The 19,659-nt window shown below is 48.1% G+C and overlaps 1 protein-coding gene across 1 annotated transcript in view; it reads right to left on the reverse strand.

Annotated features, from left to right (window-relative positions):
• Nucleotides 1-19,659, reverse strand: part of mgat5 (alpha-1,6-mannosylglycoprotein 6-beta-N-acetylglucosaminyltransferase) — a 57,837-nt gene that overhangs the window by 17,947 nt on the left and 20,231 nt on the right. Inside the window, exons 3-8 of the mRNA XM_077023218.1 lie at nt 16,631-16,798; nt 8,120-8,196; nt 5,441-5,530; nt 2,127-2,198; nt 1,824-1,985; nt 695-864 (exon numbers count right to left, since the gene is read on the reverse strand). Coding sequence (XP_076879333.1) covers nt 695-864; nt 1,824-1,985; nt 2,127-2,198; nt 5,441-5,530; nt 8,120-8,196; nt 16,631-16,798 — 739 coding nt within the window. The remainder of the gene's footprint in view (nt 1-694; nt 865-1,823; nt 1,986-2,126; nt 2,199-5,440; nt 5,531-8,119; nt 8,197-16,630; nt 16,799-19,659) is intronic.

Below are 19,659 nucleotides of genomic sequence, written 5' to 3' on the forward strand. Positions count from 1 at the left end.
GATACACAACATGACCCAACAGGAAGACAGCAGTAATAAGGGATGTGTGGGTGTTTGTTAGAGCTGGGCGATATGACCAAAAATGTTATCATGATGAATGCTATGCTGATTGATATCAATTATTATCACGATATAAAATGTTGCAACACTATCATACTGTAAACATACGGTATGCAAAATGCACATTTTACCACACCCAAATAATGAAAACCTGACTTCTAACCATTTTCCTACCATAAAATAATTGTCATGTGTCCTGAGACAGGGCTTTTTTTCCCGTACAGGGTAAAGGTCGCCATTATTGACTGTAACGCCACTGCTCGATGGCTGGCTAGTGCCTCTGCTTGGCGGTTGGCTAACAACACCTGAGCGTAACTTTACACTTTGTTTACTTGACTGACGGATGGTATCTTTTCAAACGGTAAAACAAATTAGCGTGCTACTGTTCAAACGCGAGCCTCCAGCTCAGCGTGATGGTGCACTGAGTAACCCGGCTTCCTTTGGCAGCTCCATTTAAACGGGGGAAAAAAAGATACGAAACTTTATTGAATTATCGTCGTTTTTTCAGGAAAGATTATCGAGATAAAAAGAGAGATTGTTTCTATCGCTCAGCAATAGTGTGTGTAGGCTTACTATTTGAGCTCAGCGATTGAGGCTGAGATACGTAAGGGTGTGTGTGTGTGCGCGCGCTCACTCTTTGAGCTCGGCGATGGAGGCCGAGATGCGTATGTCGTGTCCCAGCAGGTACAGGGTGGTGATGAGGTCGCTCCACTGCACCAGTTCTCCCAGTGGGCCGCCACTAAAGGCGTTCTCCGCTATCTTAAAGCCTGACTCCTTCGTCAGCAGGCCCAGGTGCACCAGGATCTACCACACACACACACCACACACACACACACACACACACACACACACACACACACACACTTATTCTTTATACTCTTTTGCAGCAACACATGGCACTAAATACAGGCACATTCATGCGGTGTTGAAAGATGGCTCTTGCAACCCTTCTTACTACTCTTACAACCCGTAATACCACTCTTACGACACTTCATACCACTCTTACGACACTTCATAGCGAGGAAAGAAGAGAAGGAACAAAAGTGGTAGAGGGAGACAGAAGGGGACTTGTCTCTCAGGTCACACAGCTGACGTAGCAACACCAGCAGGGCGTGTGTATTGTTTTGAGCCAACAGTCAGGGCTATTAAATTAATATCAGGTGTCCTTTGTGTGGGGGAGCGCAGAGGCGGGGTCAGCTTGTAAAACTCATGTTGTGACAATTAGCTCCATCACCACAGAGCTTACGAAGCTTTCTGGACGCTTCTGTGGAACGTCCACGGTTTGGGGTCGCTGTGGGGGGTCCAAGCGCAGAAGGATGGAGTTAACGATCCCTTCAGCGTTTTAGAGTCACCCGCTCGCCCCTCACGCCCTGTTTACTTGGAGATGAATCTCAAAGGTTTCCGTTATATGAAACGGAGTCCCATGACTCTGGAGAGAAAAGTGAGACTGTCTTGTGTGTGTGTGGGTGTGTGTGTGTTTGGTTGCTTGCCAACGCTACTGGCTGCATGTGAATGAGAAGGGTCTCACAGGCAGTCTCAGGGGGGACGGTGTCCTGGAGATCGTGTGTGTGTGTGTGTGTGTGTGTGTGTGACTCAGCACGTGTGAGCGCATTATTCCATCACAGAGACGTAGAGAGAGTGTGTGTGTGTGTGTGTGTGATTAAAAGGTGTCGGGTACATAAAACAACGGGCTTTTGATTTTCCTCTCAGAATAAAACACTAGACCTGCACTGAGGCGAGGGGGCGGGGCTGGGGTGCGGTACCTTTTTGCGGCGGCGGTTCCGCAGGTCCTGCTTGGTGGCGAGCGAGCGCACGGCGTTGACCCACGGCTCCTCCATGCGCTTGATCCGCATCATCATCCAGCGGAACTCCTCCCGCCGGGACATCACGTGGTACAGCTCGTCAAAGCTCGCACGGATCTGTAGCTGCAGGTCCAGGACACACGTCAGACTACGGGGTGCTCATTAAGTACACACACACACACACACACACACACACACACACACACACACACACACACACACACACACACACACACACACACAACACACACACACACACATTACCTGTCCCTTTTTGTCAGAGTCATCATTAAGGTTTGTAGTTCTCCAGGGCAGACGAGGGCACCAGTTCTCCACCTGTGACAAACAGCATTCAGTCAGATGTGTGTGTGTGTGTGTGTGTGTGTGACTAAGGTCTGATGAGCAGGTAGGTATCCACCTGCATGTAAATATCAGGCTGATCAACCTCTTCTCTACCTCTCCGTCCCTCTATCCCCCCTCTACCTCTCCCTCTCTAACTATCTACCTCTCCCTCCTCTCTATCCCCCTCTCAATCTCTCCCTCCCTGAATGCCATTAATTACTCCACACGTCATCCATCTGACCAGCAGGGTCACTGCTTTCAGTCAATGTTGAACCACAGCATTCACTAACCCTCATTCATCACCTACTAACTGCCCCACGACACCCCCTCCCCCCACGGCCAGTTTACTCCAGTCAATTACACACGTCACCAGTGAGACCAGCAGAGAGAGAGAGAGAGAGAGAGAGAGAGAGAGAGAGAGAGAGAGAGAGAGAGAGAGAGAGAGAGAGAGAGAGAGAGAGAGAGAGAGAGAGAGAGAGAGAGAGAGAGAGAGAGAGATGGAGAGAAAGACCGAGAGGGAGCGACAGAAAAATTAGCACAGTATAAGAGGACATTAACAGGAGCAACGGTTGGTAAGGAAATGAATCCAAATCGCCATAGTGACCACGAGTGTCGCACGGCACTAACGCGACGCTCGTCAGCTCTCTGCTAGTGGAACCCTGTGTGCAGTTCTTAGGGAGAAAACACACAGTCCAACAGGGTCAAACTCAGAAATACATTAACAAAAGTACAGTGCATTCCATCCTCAGAGAGAGAGAGAGAGAGAGAGAGAGAGAGAGAGGAGAGAGAGGAGAGAGAGAGAGAGAGAGAGAGAGAGAGAGAGAGAGAGAGAAAATTGCAAGCATTCCTCCACTCAGACACCCACAAAGCCCTGTGCGGAGTTATTGTAGTTTGACCTATGCTAACGATTCTCCTGTCGGGCTCTTTCACAATCGTGATGACTTGTTCAAAGCTCTGGAATGCACCGGAGACGCTTCCGAGTGGCCGGTTGAGGTGGGTGTGGCCGCGTGGCATGAATGCATAAGGCCAGGCTAATCCCAGCCTGCATTTACTAAATCACTCTAATCCCAGCCTGTATTTACTAAATCACTTTAATCCCAGCCTGCATGTATAAGGCTGCTGCACCTCCCCTTAACAATGTTAAGACCAAGTAATATTTCACACTGGAGTTGTGTTTGTACACGTGTACAGTACATATATACCATTGTGTGAGCTCTCTGAATAGCAATGACTGAAAGTGACCTGAGAGTGTGTGTGTGTGTGTGTATTAGGGATGTATATCGTCACCACTAAGCTAGATTCGATACACATCTCGATACACTGCCACCGATGCGATATAACTGCGATACTCTGAAACCCCTTGTCGATACGATGCGATACAAATCACTCCTGTTCACGATATGATGAAGTGATGATGTGATTCAAAAATGATTGGTAACGATATGACTTATTATATGAGGATTCGGTTTGATAAGTGATCATTCGATACAGTTAGTTGAGGTTTGAGGATGTATTGGCCTAACCCATCAGTTTTCTTAACTCAATAGCACAATTCTACTTTACTCTCTATTAACACAGTGTATATTATGATCTGCAACACTGTGCTTCGTTGTGCTACTAACGTATTTGATAGCCCCACGGCATTGTTTGCAGATTGTGTGCGTCTTGTCAAGTTGACCACCTCGCTTAAAAAACCCGAAATATTGCCACACGTTTGATTTGTGTGTCTTTTTTGGTGCCTTAAATATCTTTGTCTTTGCTAATGCTCTCGTTTCCCTCCATCTTTGTTGTGTACGTCTGCGTGTTTGCGTCAGTACCTGAGGACACGATGGTGCATTTATGTTGCCTCGAAAAAAAAAAAACGAAATCAATAAAAATAAAAAATATGTTGCCTCTGAAAATGTTAGAATAAGGAATAGATACTGGAAAACAAAACACCCGATTTAATCACGGTATTTGCTGATGCAAAAAGGCTAGAGGCAAATTAAACCCGATGCACGTTGAATCTACCGGTGCAGTCAAATCGCAGACAGGTGAATCTCCACATTCCTAGTGTGCAGGGCCGGAGTGGGCCACTTTTTCAGCCCGGGAGTTTCATGCCCAAATCCGGCCCAAAATTATTTTTCCCTCCCAATCGGCCCAAACTACAGATTGACATGAGCCGGCCCATCGGGAATCCTCCCGAATCTCCCGATTAGCCACTCCGGCTCTGCTAGTGTGTATATATGTGTATGTGAGTGTGTGTGTGTGATCCTCTCACCTCACTCAGGTAGATGAAGAAGGAGCCAGTGGTGTGTGTGTGTGTGTGTGATCCTCTCACCTCACTCAGGTAGATGAAGAAGGAGCCAGTGGTGTGTGTGTGTGATCCTCTCACCTCACTCAGGTAGATGAAGAAGGAGCCAGTGGTGTGTGTGTGTGTGTGTGTGATCCTCTCACCTCACTCAGGTAGATGAAGAAGGAGCCAGTGGTGTGTGTGTGTGTGTGTGATCCTCTCACCTCACTCAGGTAGATGAAGAAGGAGCCAGTGGTGTGTGTGTGTGTGTGTGTGATCCTCTCACCTCACTCAGGTAGATGAAGAAGGAGCCAGTGGTGTGTGTGTGTGTGTGTGTGTGTGTGTGTGTGATCCTCTCACCTCACTCAGGTAGATGAAGAAGGAGCCAGTGGTGTGTGTGTGTGTGTGTGATCCTCTCACCTCACTCAGGTAGATGAAGAAGGAGCCAGTGGTGTGTGTGTGTGTGTGTGTGATCCTCTCACCTCACTCAGGTAGATGAAGAAGGAGCCAGTGGTGTGTGTGTGTGTGTGTGTGATCCTCTCACCTCACTCAGGTAGATGAAGAAGGAGCCAGTGGTGTGTGTGTGTGTGTGTGTGTGTGTGTGTGATCCTCTCACCTCACTCAGGTAGATGAAGAAGGAGCCAGTGGTGTGTGTGTGTGTGTGTGTGTGTGATCCTCTCACCTCACTCAGGTAGATGAAGAAGGAGCCAGTGGTGTGTGTGTGTGTGTGTGTGTGTGATCCTCTCACCTCACTCAGGTAGATGAAGAAGGAGCCAGTGGTGTGTGTGTGTGTGTGTGTGTGTGATCCTCTCACCTCACTCAGGTAGATGAAGAAGGAGCCAGTGGTGTGTGTGTGTGTGTGTGTGTGTGTATGTGAGTGTGATCCTCTCACCTCACTCAGGTAGATGAAGAAGGAGCCAGTGGTGTGTGTGTGTGTGTGTGTATGTGAGTGTGATCCTCTCACCTCACTCAGGTAGATGAAGAAGGAGCAGGTGGTCCCGTCCACTCCATAGTTGCCGTAGCAGCCGTCCGAGCGCCACATGTCCTTCATCCACTGAGGAAGAGGAGGAGAGGAGGGATGCGTGAGGCAGGAGATGAAGAGTTAAGGGGAGGAGCTAGGCTCCAGCGTCTGGAACCCCCCCCCCCCCCCACCAGACATCCGTAAGACTCTCTTCCTTCCTTTAAATCTACACTCAAAACTCACCTGTTCAAAACTCACCTGTTCAAAACTCACCTGTTCTGTGATTTACTCTATTGTATATTGTGTGTCCTTTAGTGCAGTTTGTGTTCTTTGCATAATTGCTTTATTTAATTCTTGTAAAGTGTCCTTGAGTGTTGGGAAAGGTGCTCATGAATAAAATGTATTAAGATTATTATTATTATTATTATGAGTATGATGCAGTCTCAGAATATGGGGAGAGTGTTCCCAGTAACTTCCGTCACAGCCTGCAGATCTGTGTCATGATCATGTCGTGATCACGGGGTCCTGACGGAGACGAGGAGGTCAGCACAGGACCGGCGAACGAGAGACAACGAGGAAGACCCCAGTGAGGAAGACCTCAGGGAGGAAGACCTCGCCCAGTCCAAACCGGCCTCTCTCTCTCTCGAGCCCAGAGAGGACTGCGGAGTTAGTGTCTGAATACTGAACATAAAGACTGATCAGTTCTTCCAGACTCTGCTCAAAAGGAAATTTCATTACTATCTGGGCTTAAAAATGGCTGAAAGTCTTTATATTTTAAAATAATTTTTTGTGGAATGATTGTGGAAGTCATAAATGTCACCACAGGGTAATGAATATTGGCCACAGGGTAATGGAATTCAGTTTCTGGTATATTTCAGTATGAGATCGGCGCAGTAGTGAATCTCGCTAACTGCAATATGAATTGTGTGTGAAAACTATTATCAATATGGTTTTGGTATAGTAACCGATCCTGGGCCTGTTATACAATATTATGCATGAATACCTTATTAATACAGAGTTGGTATAGTAACTGATTCTGGGTCTCGTATGAGCTCATGCATAAATGCTTTATTAATACACGGTTGGTACAGTGAGTCATCTTCGATCTGTCATATGATATGGACAAATTCCTTATTAATACAGGGTTGGTATAGTAACTGATCCTGGGTCTTACATGAGATCATGCATTAATGCCATATTAATACACGCTTGGTCCAGTAAGTGATCCTGCATGGATGCCTTATTAATACAGTATTGGTATAGTAACTGATCCTGGGTCTGCTATATGACGACATGTATGGATGCTTTAATAATTCCATGGTTGGAAACTGATCCTGGGTCTGTTATATTATCTCATGCATGACTGAAGGTTAACACTTTTCCATATTGGAAAGTTGAGACTTGGCCTGAGTGAACGTGAGTCCATATAATTGTTCCAATATTCTGGATGGTTTTATTCTTCATAGACTCAGACATGCCAGTAAGTGCAGGACACGACCCTTTGAAAATCACTTTATTATACAGCTTAGTAAAAGCTGGCAGTCTTTTAGTGCACTCAGTCACCGTTTGGCTGACCTGGCCCCAAGAAAGCCCTGCGATTGGCTGACCTCGATTGAAAATCTTCTGCGATTGGCTGTACAACCAGATGGTTGATTAAGCAATCAGAATAAATATGACCTACAGTTGCCAAATCGCATTACATGTACTAGGAACTTTTCTCGCCGTTGTCTGTGCAACATCAACAGCCTGAAAACCCGTCAGATGGTCGACTGCCTCAGAAGAGGGAACGATCCCCACACATGGCTGAAACGTTAACAGGCTGCCTGTCCCGACCACAAACAGGAGGGACGGAACGGGTGCACATGTACGTAGGGGACAGTTAACCCAGAACAACCACGCTGCGTTGCCCATTTACCAGCCCTGATGTAAGAGTCACCGGTTCCCAGCTTACCGCCGTAACTGCAACCTATTGAGGTTTCGTCCCTCGCCCAAGTCTGACGGCCAAAGATAAGACTTCGGTGTGTCCCGAGCACACGTCTATGTGTGCGCTGCTGTTACTATGAGGGAAAGGGGAACCGCCCACTCCCGCCGCCCCACCCCCACCCCCAGGGCTTTGGAGAACGCTCCAGAGAGGAGGAGCTGAGCGATGCCAATGCTACTCGAGTACGGCGACAATAAAATGCCTGCTTCTCTTCAGCAGACCAATGTGGAGGAGGGTCACGTGTGTGCAATGTCAGCTGGTCTCTGGAGAGCCCGGGGGGGGAGAGAGAGGGCTCTGTAATTAAAGAGCGCCTGCCTTATGAATGAGCACACGGGCTGGGAGACCAACCCAGGGGGGCTGTGAGGACTGAGGCCCCTGCCTGCAGCTGTGGCAGGGCTTAAACCACAGCCCAGTCCTCTCCCCGCGCCTCCGCACTGCTCCCCGCGTCTCCGCACGGCTCCTTTTCTCTCCTGCCTCTGAACATTCCAGACTGCACCAGTGGGGCGTGAGTGATTGTAGTGGTTTTGAGAGATGATTGTCAGTAGGGTGTGTGTGTGTGCTTTTCGTCATTAATTTCTGGGTGTGTACTACAGCAATCTCTCTGTGGGCGTGTGTACGGCTCTGTGAGAATAACAAGAGTTGTGATGATAGTTAAGCGGTGAAATAAGCGTTGTGTGTGTGTGTGTGTGAGAGAGACTAACCTTCATTTTGCTCTCACAGTGTGGGAAGCCATCAAGCACAGGCAGCTCACACTTCTCCTGTGCTCCGTTCAGCAGGTCTGCGGAGGTCAACAGAACAACAAGGTGAGCACAGCCGTCTGCCTTCACCACAACCACCAAGTGAAACCCCCCTTTTCATCTGTGCCGGGATTTCATGTATAAAATCTCAGTGGTTCAGTGTTCCAAGTGTTTTCTAAAACTCCACGCCCCTTTCAAACCGAGGCGCAGCTCCCTGGGGCCAGAACAGAGCAGCTGGAAGAGCAAGCAGGGGTTAAAGGTGAAAGGTCAGGTGGAAAGAAAGTTATAGCAGGCTATACACAGCTAAGGTCAAGGTGAGGAGCAGATAATACGGTACGATAACCTCCCCAGCAAGGTCTCATCGGCCAGACAGCGCTGAACCACCTTTGTGCTCAGGCACTTCCTGAATCACACGGGGGCCGTACTGAGCATGCTCAATGATCCCGCAGGGACCCATGGCTTTAAAAGGAGGAAAAACAGGAAGTGGACACTAATAACAGGATGCAGAGTGTTTGAGAACTGCAGATCCAGCAGCTGTCGTGTAATGTTTATGAAACCACACACACACACACACACTCTCAGCAGTTCAGTACAGGGTCCTAAGTGTGTATTCCTCAGTCTGGCAGGTTTGTCTACACCGCCACAGACAGCAGAGATTGGGAGATCACACGGACACACACGGTCCGTTCACATGCGTTTCCAGGGGCAACAGACCGGTAAGAACCAAAGTCAGGCAGAAGGATTACAGCTACATCATAATAACAAAGGAGGAAGTTGGGAAGAATCAGAGGCCTGCCCGATTCTCCCACTATCCAATCAGAGGCCTGCCCGATTCTCCCACTATCCAATCAGAGGCCTGCCCGATTCTCCCACTATCCAATCAGAGGCCTGCCCGATTCTCCCACTATCCAATCAGAGGCCTGCCCGATTCTCCCACTATCCAATCAGAGGCCTGCCTGAGCCTTCCTACCGTCCCTGACCAGTTCACAGCAGTCCAGTGGACACTAAACTGAAGCGGCGTGGCTTTTAAGAGACAGACTGGGCGACGTGTCTGAGGACAGACGTAACGAATCTGATGTGGATCACAGGGACTAGAAACAGAGCCCTGATTAGAGCACTTGGGAGCCAATTAAATAATAATGTGTGATGTGCAGAATCTATGACACAGATGTTTCCTATAGAGGAGGAAGTCATCACCACCACCACATAAGCTTTTGTCCAAGTTCTTGGAAAACTAATGAACACCACACACACACACACACACACACACACACACACACACACACACACACACACACACACACACACACACACACACACACACACACACACACACACACACACTCCATGCTTCCAGCAGCTCTGTGTCACAAAGGGTTAGGAAGAAGGAAGAAAACAAACTGCCTTCATTTCTGACAGCTTGACTTTGTCCATGTATTAAATCTGAACAGATCTAAACAGATGTGTGATACCGGTAGACTCCTCAGTTTCAGGACCGTTCCAATAGCACCAAACACAGATATTCTGCCTCTTCTAGAAAGTTCTAGTCCAATGGACAAAAAGCTACAGCACGCCATCAAAATAAGAGAGTGCAGTCCAGTCAGGTTTACACCGCTCTGTTACCTAGAACAGACTAGAGCTATCTAGAATGAACATTAAAGCATGGATAAGAAATGTGACTTTGGGCATTTAGAGATTATAAATATTATATTACTGTGAAATACACATTGCTTAATTAAACCGGTACATGCAATTAAATGTATTAAGGCAGTACATGCAATGTTTGGGTTGTTTTTAGCCCCAAATGTAATGATTTTAGTGTAATGTAAATTGAGATAAATAACATACAACATATTACTACTATTATTATTCTAACAACAACAATAATAGTTATGGTTATTATATTTTGCCCCAGACTGTACAGAACCACACTAATTAAGCTTGAAATAGTTCCTCAGGTGGGGAAATGGGGGTGTTAATGAACTCACCTGAGTATAAACACTCAGGGGAACCAAGACCCTGCAGTTATCAATAAATTAATTATTTTTACACAAATGTGAGTGCACACACACACACACACACACACACACACACACACGAAAGCATAAATGAAGGTGTGAAGCTCATCTGAGATGTTCTGGGAGACAGGAGTGGTCTACACGTGTCAGGACACAAGTGTATTTGTGCGTGTTTTAGATTTACTACTCTGACAATTCCTTGAGGCACAATCAGATATCTGGAACACACACACACACACACACACACACCTGAAAGAACCAATTCATTATAAACATCTCAGTGCAAAGCACAGGGGAGAAAGAGAAACAGGGAAACAATTAGTTGTATAGAAGAAAAGGGAGATGGCAAAAAAGGAAGGAGCAAGAGACAGATAAAGAGAAAGACAGATAAAGAGAGAGATAGAGACAGAGATAGAGAGAGACAGCATGCAACCCTGTTACTCTATGCGGTCTATGTTTGGCCCACGGCTGCCTCGAGGTTAAACGATCATTAGGTTATCATACAAAGCAGAAAGGCCCAGCAGGTAATGTTCAGACATGTAGGTCATCTCCCAGCTGCACCAGAACCACGGGCCCAGGGGACGGAGGAACCCAGCAAGGCTGTGGCCACCATCACGATAAGAGCCTGATTCACTCCCAATGGGCACCAGGCAGAAGACACACCATCAGTAATGAAACATTAGGTGCAGGTCATGGCCAGACTAATACAAACGGCTAGGGCAATTCGGTGAGAAGGGTGTGGTGTGTGTGTGTGTGTGTGTGTGTGTGTGTGTGTGTGTGTACTCCGAACATGACTATGCCAGACAGCCGGCCAGGATTGCTGTATGCTTTAAAAAAATCCAATTTGGTGCTTTTTAAGACCTTAAGAAAGTAATTTTCTCCTCACAACAAATCCACACAAGGTAAAAAACAACAAAAACAAATATTCAATGTTTCTAAACAGATACTGAATTTTTTTAAAAGCAGTCAGCAAACAAATCACAGAGGCTCTTGGTGGCAGGTCAGCAGTATTCTTTATTTCTCTGTTGAGGTCATGTGCTCCTCTGTGGGATGTTCATTTTGTTCCGTTGGTTCATCCATTCCTCGCTCTCTCCATCCTCGGATCTTCGTCCAGGAGCACAGCAGAGTCCTCCTCCGTGTTTCGGGCTCCTGCTTCCACCTGGAGAAGAGAAGCAGCTTCCTAAAACCCTCCCGAGTTCCTTCTGCGCTGACGTGTGGTTGGGTGTGTGGGGCTGAAAGCGCGTGAAGCTTGCTGTTCAGGCCTCAGGTGAGGACAGCTTTAAACTGGTTCGTGTCTCCATCACCTGCAGAACACAAGCATGACAGGTGCTCATTCACACCATACCTAGCAGACCCAGAATACACACCTGACACACCTGGAGATGTGAAGCTCAAACAAGATTAAGAAGGCTTTTCACCTAAATTCATACCATACCCATGCTGTGAAGCCATAATAAACATGTATTTCACAATATTCATATTTAGAATCTCTATATGCCCTTAGTCAGACTACAATGACCTCAATATTGCATGTTAAATATTAACTAAATGTAGTTGATTTATATCTGTATATAATAATAAACTTTGTATTCACTTTGTATTTCAAGTTTGCCGAACTATCAATATACATGATTTAAAAAGGTTGAAAATTACATTTTAAAAGTTTAGGGTGTTAAAATAATACATACATAGTACATACCCTGACTAGGCCATCCAGTTCTCTGCAGAGGAAAAGGATTGTGGGGAATTTCAGAAGTAGGTTTAAAATATGTCATCAAGATGGCCATGAAGTCGTGCTGTTTCCCCCACACCATGGGTCCATACGCGTCTGGGCTGCAAGATGGCGAACTCGGGTCTGGGATCTTTTTCATTTTGACCCGATCGACATGCGTGACAATGGCTGGCCCTTCTGATGGCAGGCACATTTTCCAGGCCAACGGTGCTCGCAAAAAGGTGAAATCAGACGCAAGACTGGAGTACTATCTTCTGGCAGGAGTCCAGGTGTCGAAGCGGTTCCTAAACCAGTCACGCTGCCAAACCTCCCTCGATGGAGCGGTCTCAACCCAGACAGCGCACGGGTGGCCATGTTCACGCGGAGAGAGCAGCGATGTGGACCGGAGGCCCGTGTGTGGACGACCATGGCCCGTCGTCTACGCTCTCGCTTCCCAACCATGTAGTCAAAGGGAAGAAGAATAAAACACTACTGCTCTGTATGAATCAAACGTGCTTTTACCTCATTAGAGTGGTTCTAATCATCATTGCTTAATACCTCATTACGCCATTAAAAAGGTAAAGGTGTTTAAACTAATGAGTGTGCTATTAACAGTCGATGGGCAAGTTTACACCCGTTACAGTTGTGAGTCAGTTTAAAGAGGATACGATGTTCGGATACGCCACTTTCCATAATAAGTTCGGGGTGATTTACGATGACTCTAGATAAACTACGTTACCCAGGGGACACTACATGAGTCACCTGCTGCCGCTCCCTTCAAAACTCTAGTACAAAAATAATATTAATACCACAGACGAACGTTGAGGCTCGTCAAGTAACGGCGATATCAAAGTAACGTCTGCGTTAGGCACCGGTGCCGACCTGGTTCCACAAGGGTCAGAGGGAACATGCGAACGTCAACCAGTACTACTGCAGGTCACTACTGCTTCCAGCCTGTTGGTGGAACATCTCCAAGAACACCTATGGTGCCTGGTACCGACCGGTACTGAACACATCTGTATTGTGAGATGTGGCCGTTTCCAAACACAATGCAGGGGAGAACTGTGGGAAATAAAACAAGCACATGCCATGAAACACTGCAGCCATTATACCATATAGCGGTTTACCACATCTTTATGGCTCTCGCTGCCCCCCCCCCCCCCCCCCCCCCCTCCACGGCGAAGAAAGAGTTCAGAGGTCACCTGCTACATCACCTCCCCCTGGAGCAATGAGGACTCCACAAACCTTCTCCTGGTAGTGGTTAAAAACAGCACGTTGTATAAAAAACCTTCCCGAGACTACAATAAGAGCAAAGACGGATAGTCGGGGCTACAAGTTGAGGGGCAGCAAACGGGGTGGGCAGTGCTCGAGTTCACACAAACCAGTCGAACCTCTAGAGATGCAATGTGATAGAATGTAGCATCTGAATGGACATGATTCAATTGAAACAAATATTTATCATGGACTGCTGGAGGGGCTGGCAGTACTGTGGAAGGCACAGTACACACACACACACACACACACACACACACACACACACACACACACACACACACACACACACACACACACACATTACAGCATTCCTTCATTCCTCTATAAGAAACATGAAAGGCTCTGTATCACAGTAGTGGCTGATTCCTCTGGCCACCACTTCAGGGTAATTACACCCTGCAACACACACCCCACAAACCCCAGGAAGGGGGCACCTTGAACCAGGAACGCCATGACACACCGACCTGCCCCCACAGACGGAGAGAGAGAGAGAGAGGAAAACGGAGGGGGTGGGGGGAGATGTCAAGAAAGAGGAAAAAAGAAAGAAACAAGTATGCATGTGCGTGCACGAGTGAACGTGTGTGTATGTCAGCGCTATGCCGATGGGAAGTGGTCTAAGTACAAGTCCCTATATAGCTTCTGAGAATTACACTGGGGGTGAGGAGAGAGAGAGAGAGAGAGAGAGAGAGAGAGAGAGAGAGAGAGAGAGAGAGAGAGAGAGAGAGAGAGAGAGAGAGAGAGAGAGGGTAAATACTGATCAGGTATTGCTGCACAGGACTAACTCATGTTCATATCTATGTGAGGCATGTAAGTATAGATAAGAACAGGTAGACAAGAGATAAGGGTGTTTCCTGTTCTGTGAAAGGGTTACACCACTTCCCTACGCTTTATTAATGGTTTCAGTTCTCATAGACACGCAGTGTCGTGCTGATAAATGTGTCGCTCTGGATAAGTGTGTTTGACTGATGTCATAAATGTAAAGGTGATGAAGGAGATGAGGAAACATTCTGGAAATGTTTGTATCTCTAAACAACTCCCACTCAAGAGCTCACACACACACACACACACACACGAAACTATGTAACGTGGGAAGACCTCTCAACGTGTTCAAACATCCCACCATGGCAAAGATAAGTTGATATGGTTATGGATTTTGAAATGCTTGTGTATTGGATTTTCACTCCCTTTTAAAAAAAGTACACTTTTAAAAGGCCGGTGACCTCAGAACTGTGGCGGGTGCGAGGGAGGGAGGATGCGATCGTCCATTAGCGAAGGGTCAGGTAGAGCCGGGCCGTCAGGTTCTGTGCCGCACTGCATCTTTATATCGGCCGGGAATAGAAATGCATCACGAGGCGTTTAGTACCAGGCCCGTCACGGTAGAGAAGCGATGACTTCCCAAAACAGAACAACGTTTAGGCCGGGTCACCATTCTCGCAAGCCAAAGGTGTCTTGGGATTAAAAACCCCACAAAAATGAAAAGTCCTTCCACTGTGAGAATGTAAAATGCTTATTGGGTTGAACGCAGGATAATCTGATTGCAAAACATTAGACGGAGAGACATTTGTTGTTTCTGTGCTGCAACAGCAGTACACAACTATACTGAAACGATGTGTGCATACACACAAATATAGTGCAAAGTACAATATGCAGTGTGTTAATTGAGGTGCCGTGTGACTTCCTTGTGTAGCGATCCTTATTATAGCAGCGATGAGGAAGCTTCTGTCTGAACCGACTCCACGGTGGTGGCATCCATTATGGTGATCCGATTGTGCTTGGAACTACTCAGGGGCCACTAGAGATGGTTGTGGAGAGAAGGGTTTGCACAGAGACGGCCTTCTTTACCAGTTTGTCCGATCTCTGAAATCACGTATGCCAACAGATGGCTGCAAAGAAAACTGCACTTCTCACAACAGAGCAATGGAAGATGCACACGTTGTTGCTCACACTGAAGGCCCCTAGCTTCCTCCAGAAGTGCAGTCTGCTCTGTTGTCTGCTTGAAGCTGCGTCTCCAGTCCAGACCGTCATCGTCAAGTATCTGTAGCACTCGCCCACGCCGACTTCTCCTACGATTGAAACGGTGTTCCAGCGCAGAACCGGTTCTCCTAAAAATCCACCATCTCGTTCACCTTGGTTGGATTTTCAAGGAGATGGCGTTTCCCGCACAAAACAGTCCACCGGTTCTCTACGCTCATATCTCCTGTCTAAAACTCACACTCCCCGTAAACACAGTCTGCAAAGATTTCTGCAGACAGCAGGATTTAAGAGTTGTACTGGTAAACATGGTGAAGAAGAAAACTGAGGGGACCGAGCCTCATGGTGCTCCTGTACTGCTAACCACAAACTCGGGCTCTCCTGAGTTCTCCTGGTCCGTCCTTCAGGTAGTCGACAATCCAGGGGTTTGTGGAGGCATCTGCCTGCACGTTCTGGACCATCTCCCGCAACAGATAAGGGGCAGGTTGGGTTAAAGGCACCCGGAGAAATCAACACACACGATCCCCACGGTGTTGCCCGTGTGGTCCGGCTGAGAAAGAACGGACCAGGTTTATAATGAATCCTCGACTCCCACTTCAGGGCAGCGCGCAGACTGGGACGGGTCCAGCGAGCACAGCCGTGTTCCGTGAGGTGTTCGGCCCAGCCGTGTTCCTAGGCTAGCGTACGTGCCAAAACCAGAGTATGAAGCAGGGCCGGAGTGGGACACTTTCAGCCCGGGAGTTTCATGCCCAAATCCGGCCCAAAATTATTTTCCCCTCCCAATCGGCCCAAACTAGAGACTGACATGAGCCGGCCCATCAGGAATCCTCCCGAATCTCCCGATTAGCCACTCCGGCTCTGGTATGAAGTATGAGCGGCAGTATGGTTAGCCAAACATTGCACAGCAAATGCCAGAAGGTTTAATCATTTGCAAACATTAAGGGAGCGGTAAAACTGTGGCGGGGTGCACCAGGCATGTTTGAGCATTGGGGCAGGTTTACCACATCATAAGCCTAAAACAAGAGGAATGCTTATATACTGGTGGAAAAGCGGAACAGCGCTTAATGGATCAACCCAGAACAGCACACACACACCTCAGCTTAGCGGCAGTACAGTTGTTGTTATTTTCACTCTCTGGCCAGGTCTTCAGTAGCCAACAGCCTAATAAATGTCAGAGGCCATTTGAAGGAGCAAACGGTTTCATAACTTTTTCTACACATGGACCAGATTTGGAGCGATTATCAGTACTGACGCTACACCACTTCCCTGCACACATAGCAAGCCTCCTTCCCACACACTCACACTTACAAAGCCTTGCGTGCAGTGTAGCTTTCTGCTCACACCATCTTGCACATTATGCAGCAGCAGGGCGCGCGCACACACACACACAGCTCCCAGGAACTACAGGCCACACACACACACACACACTGGGCGTGTAGCAGAAGAGGAGAGAGGGTGTTTGGGCGGGCGTGTGTGGTAAGGAGGCGTGTGTGGGCGTACCTGCCACGTTAACCTTCTCGGCGTTGGCCGCGCTGGGTGCGGGGGCGGCTGTGCCGTTGGTGAGGTTGGCCGAGGAGCTGTTGTAGATCATGGTGTCCACCTTGGACTCCAGCTTGGCCAGACGCACCATGATGTTGTCCAGGAGGACGGCCAGGGTCTTCTTGAGGTCTGCAGGGACCAGTGAACAGGCGGGTCAGATACGGCCCTGTGCCGACAGCCAAGGCGTAAAACGTAGGCCGAGGAGCCTCAGGCAGACCCACACACACAGGCTGGAGGAGCCACACACACACACACACACACACACACACTTTTTCTTCTCGAGCGCCGATATTACACTGACTTGTGGGCTCGTGAGCTGCAGGCTGATTAATCAATCCGCCACTCGTCCTTCAGCTCAGGCTGACAGACCCGTCAATTAGGACTGAGCAGGATGTCAACACAGCCCATTAAGGGGGACTGGTTTAGGACAGGCACGCTGGGACGGAGGCCAACACACCCACCAAACCAAAAGGGTCGCTTGGATAAACGCGATTCAGATGGTCAACGAGTGCAGGCGTGATGTAACCAGCCGAACCACGCAGGAGAAGACACGACGCCTCACCGCCGAGGGGACGTGCGGCTACGGACAACACCTCATACCACAACTGGGGTGTGTGTGTGTGTGTGTGTGTGTGTGTGTGTGTGTGTGTGTGTGTGTGTGTGTGTTTGTCAGCAGTGCTTACATGACAGCAGTTCAGCCCGGCAGTGACTAAATGTGCCAGAGTGACACAGAACAAGAGATGTGGTGAGAGAGAGAGAGAGAGAGAGAGAGAGAGAGAGAGAGAGAGAGAGAGAGAGAGAGAGAGAGAGAGAGACCTCAGAGAGAAAGACACAGACAGACATACAGGTAGATAGACATATCTTTCTCCCCCTCATGGAGAGATCAAAAGAAGAAAAGACTTGTAAGGCTGAATGGCCCACTGCCAAAGTCACTAAATCTGCCTGACAAGTTGATCTTTGTGCTTCCCAGGACCAGACCCCCCCCTTCACTGATAAGCTACTCCAGAATGATTATGGGAGAGCGCTACGCCCGATCGTGATTTTGGGTTCGTCTCTCCACAAATAATTTCTGATTGATGAATTGTATTTTCATCATTGTGATATGCACATTAAATGCATTGCAAAAACCACAAAGTTAACTGTGTTTAACTGCCAATATGGTGCCAATATGGTTGTTCTGTTTTGCAGCAGGGTTCGCTGAGTGTGTTTTACAGCTAGGTGTGCTGTGTGTTCATGCCTGCTGAAGTCAACATGCACGAGGCCTGCTGGGTATTAATGGAGCAGCACTCACACGTTGCCTGTGGTTCTTAAAAACTAATTTAATTTGGCAGAATTAACAGAAAAAAGGGCAAATCTCTGCAATTATGTCCATGGGATGTCTGAATTCACTGTAACGGAGTCTGATTGCTTTTGCAACCCAGAAAATATAATAAATAAAACTGAAAAAAAGATTAAATGTTGCAAGGCGGGTCCCACGAACCTACGTCCCTACCACCTCCATCTCTAAGTCTACATCCAGCAGGAGACAGCCAGAAGGGGACATGATCTATAACTCTGTCACAGGTTGCTGGAATCATGAACATAAATCCACCAGCTACATATTAAGAAGGATGGAGGGAGGGGAAGAAAGAGGAAAGAGGGAGAGGAAGAGATGGAGCAAAAAGTCAGAGAGAAAGAGAATGAGAAAGAGAGAGAGAGAGAGAGAGAGAGAGAGAGACACACACAAAGGGACAAATGAGCAGACACAGAGACAGGCATGAGATAGGTGAGAAGCATTTGAGCATGTCTGTTGGGGTTCATGTATTTCCACATGTCAGCGTGCCCTTTCAACATCAGACTCTTCAGGGATCATACAATCATCCTGCGGAAGAGGAGGACTCCACACTTTGCTCAAAACAGAGGCACGGGCAAAGCACTCTGGGTAATTGAAAGCTTTGATGTTTACTGCCGTTTGACTGATGCTCTTGTGCCGCAAACCACATGATGCGTCGACACCCTGCTTCCTGAGGCGAGTTTCTCAAGAGACGAGTGATGTGCGCCCTCAGGAACCCACAATCAGAGGCGAGATAGCACAGCTGTACGCGTCCCTGGAGGTCTGCACATCCCATCATACACTGCGTCTCCCTTCTACCATCAGCTGAGAGCCACCAGAGACACCGGCAGTCATGCACAAGACTCCTAGGGCCAGTTTCTATCCCAGAGCTGTAAATCTTCTCACACACACACACACACACACACACACACACACACACACACACACACACACACACACACACACACACACACACACACACACACACACACACACACACACACACACACACACACACACACACACACACACACACACACACACACACACACACACACACACGCGCGCGGGGGTCGTGTATTAGCCTCGGTACCTCAGAAGAGCTTCACACTGCATCATCTTGAGTGTGCGTAATGTGTAGCGCAAGGTTCACCGTTCGTCACTGTTGGTCTGCAATTAAATGTTCGTCTGTTCACACTTTATTCATTTGTCTAAATGTGCTCAAACAAGTTAGTGAGGGAGCTTTTTGTTTGACAGTAAAGCTGAACTGACCCGACTATGGAATCATCTAAAAACCACCAAAACCCGACAAAAGAAATCAGACTGTTCCTGTTGGGCCAGACAGGTCGACCCCGAAACTCTTGTAGGAACAGACTCCACCCAGGGCATTTTTCTGGGCCAGGGGATCGAGTTCAGGTGTTTGTAAAGAGCAGGACGGATCGCTGGCCTTCCTCAGAGGTTCTTCGAGACACCGGAGACGCGCCGCAGGGGTTGTCCCCATAGCCAGGGCAGCTCCGGTGTTGCCAGCTGAGCCGTGACCTATAACACGCCCCTCCCCCTCTGGACGGCCGGGTCTCGCTCAATGGCTCCTGCCCCGCTTTTCCCGACATTGATCTTCTGGTTCTCAGTCTGCCGCGCTCCCCTCCTCCGTTTCTCTCTTTTTCTCTGCTCTGTAAAG

Source organism: Brachyhypopomus gauderio, chromosome 1 (assembly GCF_052324685.1).
Source record: "Brachyhypopomus gauderio isolate BG-103 chromosome 1, BGAUD_0.2, whole genome shotgun sequence".
NCBI classification, from domain to species: Eukaryota; Metazoa; Chordata; class Actinopteri; order Gymnotiformes; family Hypopomidae; genus Brachyhypopomus; species Brachyhypopomus gauderio.